Source organism: Salvelinus fontinalis, chromosome 2 (assembly GCF_029448725.1).
Source record: "Salvelinus fontinalis isolate EN_2023a chromosome 2, ASM2944872v1, whole genome shotgun sequence".
NCBI lineage: Eukaryota > Metazoa > Chordata > Actinopteri > Salmoniformes > Salmonidae > Salvelinus > Salvelinus fontinalis.
The window spans coordinates 39,343,619-39,349,947 of NC_074666.1; the positions used below are offsets into that span (position 1 = coordinate 39,343,619).

The window sequence follows — 6,329 nt, forward strand, 5'->3', positions numbered from 1 at the left end:
GCATAAATCCATTTGTTTTCATGTAAACCAACACTTTTTGATGTGAGAGCTGAAAAATGTATGAAATTGATCATTTGGAACAGCGCATATCTCATCAGTCTTTTGTGTGTCTGTGTCAAAATGAGATGGACAAATTGTAGGCAGGGTTAAAAGTTGTATCATTAACCCTGAACAAGTGCAAGATTGCACTAACATTGTAATTACATTGTAGTTATTAAGATGTGAATGGACAGCAATGCTCGATCCGGTAAAACTCTGCGACACTGTCGTAGTCCATTAGGACTGAGGCACTTTCGGGTGAGGAAACAGATGACCCACTCTCTTCCTGTTGTGTTATGAATGAGAAGTTGTGGTGAGATGAGTGTGTCCCCTGCCCCTCTGATGTCCAATCCAGTCGCACAGCAGTGCTCATTAACGCAGCTGTCAGCTGCAGCGCTTCCGACACCACACACTGTTCCTCCAGCAGTGTGCGGAAGCAGACTCTGTGTGTGTGTGTGTGTGTGTGTGTGTGTGTGTGTGTGTGTGTGTGTGTGTGTGTGTGTGTGTGTGTGTGTGTGTGTGTGTGTGTGTGTGTGTGTGTGTGTGTGTGTGTGTGTGTGTGTGTGTGTCTTGGAGGAATCCGGATGTGCGCGTGGTTGTTTACAGCTGTGGGAGACGTGCCAGTTTAATGAGGTTTAGGAGAGCTCCCCTCTCTCAATTATCAGCGCTCCCAGTAGAGGTACCGGGGACAGTGGGAAACGAGGGGTTGGAGGGAATGGGGGTAGGAAGGAGTGAAGGAGGAAGGAGGCTTAGTCATGGTTCTCCTCCATCCCTCCCTCCCTCTATTGTTACCCACCCTCAAGATGGCCTCTAAGGCGTTCCCAACAGAACTAGCTCTCAAAACACTCAAAGAGTGAAGTCAGGCAGTAAGCAATGTCTATCTTTAGCCACCACAGCATATGTGTTGAATTATGCATTGCATACTGTATATTGCATAGGCTCCTCCTGTGGTTATTTTTCATCATAATGACGTGGTGGAATTGTGAGCGAGGACCAATGAGCCTGCTGACACGTATGCCTGCATCCATTATGCTCCTCTCTCTCTCACTCCCTAGTTAACAGCCATCATTAAGGAGTGTGAGGAAAGCTTGACACTTTGAAGCTGGACAAACAGAGCAGCTTTTCTACCTGCCTTGTCAGATGATGAAGCGATGAGGAGAAATGGAGGCCACGAACGCATGCCTTAGGTGAAGGCTTCACACACGAGCCGACTGGGATTGCGACACCGAGCTGCTTTCAGTATTAGAATTGTTATCGGATTATTAATCAGCTGCTCTGATCACACACACGTACGCACACACACACAAAATACTATTTAAAATATCTCAATTACTTTCACGTACATTCAAAGTAATTATTCAGATATATTTTAATTGAAAAGACATGTAGTTGGATATTTTAATGTACTTGGAAATACACTTGGAAAGTATTTGACAATACTCAAATACACTGACTCAAATACACTTCCATGCATTTGACCAGGTATTTAAAAATAGTATTTGAAATAAATATTTGAATAATACTCTCAAATACAATTTGGTAGACTGTTTGGATTTTACAAACCATTCAAATAAAAGTACTTGTTTTGGGGTGTATTTGAAAATACTCAAATACACAGAAAAAAGTATTTTAATACCAGATACTCAAATACACTGGTATTTGAACCCATGTCCAACACACACACCACACACACTTTCAAGGAAATGTACTGTTGTATGGAGAGAGAGGTGGCCACTCGCTAGCGATAACTGAGTGAGGTCTGTGTTCTATTCACATTGCATATGACAGTACTGCTTCCAGCATATTCTGGCAATTACAGAGTATGGTACAAATGTGTTAGAACTACAGAATTCAAATGAAGACCAGATCAATGGTCCTTCTGTGTTTTTAGATGGTTGGATAATGATCATTTGTCATATTTGATGGATGTACGAGTACATTATCTTTGTGTATAGTCCCTCAGACATCCAAACCGTCAATAATCACAGGCTTCCTGGTCGCAAAGTCAAAGCATTCCTGTTACTTAAATCGTGACTCTTTTCTTTTTTTCATACCCTACTATTTTGGGTTCAATTCAAAAGTGAGTTGTCATTAAATGTGACAGCACCATCCCTGTGTCGTGATTCCCTTATCCTCCAGAAGTATCATTACACGTCAGCCATGACAATTTGAGAGGAGGGCTGTGTCTCACCCACACACTGAGCCAGCTGACACTGGGCGAAGCGTACCATGTCACAACCCCCCCCCCCCCCCCCCCCCCACCCCACCCACCCATTATTCACATTATTCACACTGTCGTCATTGCACACATACACACAAGTCCAGATCTGCACAATCTGTGTTCATCTCCACCTTTTCAAATACACATATACCCACACTGTAAGCCCCTCCTACCCATCAATACAGCACCGCTGCAAAACACACACACACACACACACACACACACACACACACAGGGACCTCAACACAGGAAGAGCAGCAAAGGAGACCTCCACCTCTCTCCCAGGTATATTATTAGATCTTCAACCCAGAGACAAAATAATCACACGTTCAGCTGAAACACAACGGAAGGACCTGATCCTCGCAGCACAGAGTGTGAGAATGGGTCTCACTTTGTGCCGAATTACAACATTGCTCTCCTTCAAAAATACTATCATTAGCGCTGCAGGAATGATCCCATGGAAAACAAATAATCAATCAAACTATGATCGCTTTAGAGAGGGAACCAGGAACCACTGCAAATATCCACGAATGGAAATTGTTATTGTGTAATAAATACATAATATGTAGGTGTTTCCTTCTTCTTAGATAGACTTAGGCCTATCCATGGGGTCAATTACATTTGTCAACTCTCAATACATGAACACTACTGTAGGTATGGATCTGTTCTGGTAGTATGGGCCCTGGCAGCATCCAGAGCTGAGCGCAAAGTCACAGACAATAAGCTCTTTGTGCAGAGCAGATCTAGCAGACTGATACTGCTACAACCCTTTTCCCAAAGACTGGGAATTGGTGACATCGACACAACAAGTTTAGGTCTTTGAAATGGAGCAGGGATGAACATCAAAATAATGTTTGTTGTATGATAAGCCCTGTAGGCTATATGGGACATGACGAAACCCAACATAACACATTGGGTTCAGTATTGATTTACTAGCTCTCAGTAGAGTAAACACATACAGTGCATTCGGAAAGTATTCAGACCCCTTGACTTTTCCCACATGTTGTTACATTAGAGCCTTAATCTAAAATTGATTAAATTGTTTTCATTAATTTACACACAATACCTCATAATGACAAATGCCACACCAGGTTTTTGAAATGTTTGCAAATTTATAAAAAACAGAAAACAGAAATATCACATTTACACAAGTATTCAGACCCTTTACTCAGTACTTTGTTGAAGCACCTTTGGCAGTGATTACAGCCTTAAGACTTCTTAGGTATGACGCTACAAGCTTGGCACACATGTATTTGGGGAGTTTCTCCCATTCTTCTTTGCAGATCCTCTCAGGCTCTGCCAGGTTGGATTGGGAGCCTCGATGCACAGCTATTTTCAGGTCTCTCCTGAGATGTTCGATCAGGATCAAGTCCGGGCTCTGGCTGAGCCACTAAAGGACATTCAGAGACTTGTCCCGAAGCCACTCCTGCATTGTCTTGGCTGTGTGCTTAGGGTCATTGTCCTGTTGGAAGGTGAACCTTCACTCCAGTCTGAGGTCCTAAGCGCTCTGGAGCAGGTTTTCATCAAGGTTCTCTCTGTACTTTGCTCCATTTATCTTTCCCTACATCCTGACTAGTCTCCCAGTCCCTGCCGCTGAAAAACATCCTTACAGCATGATGTGGCCACCACCATGCTTCCCCGTAGGGATGGTGCCAGGTTTCCTTCAGACGTGATGCTTGGTATTCATGCCAAAGTGTTCAATTTTGGTTTCATCAGACCAGAGAATCTCCAAACGGTCTGTCATGTGCCTTTATTGAGGAGCGGCTTCCGTCTGGCCACTCTACCATAAAGGCCTGATTGTGGAGTGCTGAAGAAATGGTTGTCCTTCTGGAAGGTTCTCCCATCTCCACAGAGGAACTCTGGAGCTCTGTCAGAGTGACAATCGGGTTCTTGGTTACCTCCCTGACCAACGCCCTTCTCCCCCGATTGCTCAGTTTGGCCGGGTGGCCAGCTCTAGGAAGAGTGCCTTGACACAATCCTCTACAGACAATTCCTTCAACCTCATGGCTTGGTTTTTGCTCTGACATACACTGTCAACTGTGGGACCTTATATAGACAGATGTGTGCCTTTCCAAATCCTGCCCAACCAATTGAATTTACCACAGATGGACTCCAATCAAGTTGTAGAAACATCTCAAGGATGATCAATGGAAACAGAATGCACCGGAGCTCAATTTCGAGTCTCATGGCAAAGGGTCTGAACACTTATGTAAATAAGGTATTTCTGTTTTTTATTTTTAATACATTTGCAAACAATTCTAAAAAACTGTTTTCGCTTTGTCATTATGGAGTATTGTGTGTAGACTGATGAGGATGATTTTTTTTTTTTAATCAATTTTAGAATAAGGCTGTAACATTACAAAATGTGGAAAAGGGGAAGGGGTCTGAATATTTTCCGAATACACTGTAGCAAACATAGTAAATTGTAAGCTCACATTTTCAAGGTCAAGAATGAATTATTTCCAAGCACTTGGGCGCCTGGGTGCCTTAAATGGCTCTATTTTAGACTGGCTGTGTTTGCTTATTGTTGGGTCGTTTATTGGTGGTGGTGATCTCACAATTACACGTGACGTGTCAAATTGCAATCATCCTCGACACGCTTCAGAAATTCACCATTGTCTTCTAGGTCTCTTCCGTGGTTACATGTGCTATTTATGGATGTGAGTGTGACGTAATATATCTGAAAATGCTCAACCGTTCCCAAACACATTTTGCTTTGAATTGAATTTACTAGGGAGCCTGCGCCGACGAACGCAAGTGCGCTTCATTTTCAGTTGTACTCCGGTTCTGCTCTGTTTCCATTCGTTCATGATCCTCCATCCCATTTATCCGATGTCCGTGAATGTGAATTCCCCCTCTCTTTTGCGTCCCACGACGTCATTTCATTTGTAGGAAGAAACGATTGTATTCCTCATAGTTACCATGGCAGGCTATTCCCATAAGAGGTGCTTTCCAATTCATACAGCTTTGTCGATGTAGGCTATTTTACATGACAACAATACGGGCACACTTTGTTCAGTATGTCCTGATTTTCCTCTTTGTTCCCCCTTTCAGTTTATTTGCAACCATCCTGAAATGTATTTGAAGTTTGTCTTCCCTTTGTTACAGAATTGTTTGCAACATACCCAATGACGTCGGCGGCAACATGATAGATGAGGATGTCAAGACATTGAGAGTGGCTTCATAGGATACCCGGCAAAACTGACGGGAGAGCAATTCTGTAGCAACTAATTCCGAATTGCTCACTGCACCTAGAAGGCTAATACTTTTTTATATAATTATATAATTTATATTAACTGTGTTTTCGCAACAGTCATGCCAATTCGTGTAAAATATATTTAGCTGGCAAAATTAGCTTTCACTTTTGATGACTCCAAATTCCTATTCTATTCCGAAATTGTCTTGCAAAGACAAACATAAACCATTAGTTTAAGCTGCATACAAAACAATCTATAACATCAAATCGGTAGCGTACTTACTATTTGCACAGGTGCTGAAGACACATATCGAGGCATTCCCCTTCAACTTCGTCCTCCGAGGTGAGGTCAGACAAAGGGCGCATTGGGACAGGGTCATTCTCCTGGAGTGGTGGTCTCATCTCTCGGAGGAAGAGCTCCAAGAACCTTCGGAAGGTTTTCTCCTCAGTTGCAGAGCCGGCCATCACTTCTCATTCCTGGACAGACAAGAGACCGCACTTGCCGGGCAAGAAGACTACTTCAAATCGCTTGCTGGACAGCTCCCGACTCGCGCCGGTTGGGAACGCGCGCGCGTGAACAAGGTTTTCGCTCAATCACAGTAGAGGGTGGGTGGATGATGACAAGAGAGGGGAGGGAATTTTGAGAAAGCGGGAGAAGCATCAGGTTTGTGTCAGGTTCGGGAACGCGTACGCACAATGCCCCCTCACATGCGATACGTGCGTTTTGAACGCCGATGGAGGAATAAATAAACCCACTGCTTTGAAAGAAGCACTAAAATTAGGCAAATTGCCTTCACTGAGGAGGAACTGTAACAACTACCGTATTTTTTTTAAGTGCATAGGACATGTAATGACTTATCCAAAAATATATAA

At 43.3% G+C, this 6,329-nt stretch overlaps 1 protein-coding gene across 1 annotated transcript in view; it reads right to left on the bottom strand.

The window, feature by feature from the left end:
- Positions 1-6,128, bottom strand: part of LOC129818472 (protein phosphatase 1E-like) — a 63,764-nt gene extending 57,636 nt beyond the window's left edge. The window contains exon 1 of the mRNA XM_055874395.1: positions 5,740-6,128. Coding sequence (XP_055730370.1) covers positions 5,740-5,921 — 182 coding nt within the window. The 5' untranslated portion in view covers positions 5,922-6,128. The remainder of the gene's footprint in view (positions 1-5,739) is intronic.
- Between the last annotated feature and the right edge of the window lie 201 nt (positions 6,129-6,329).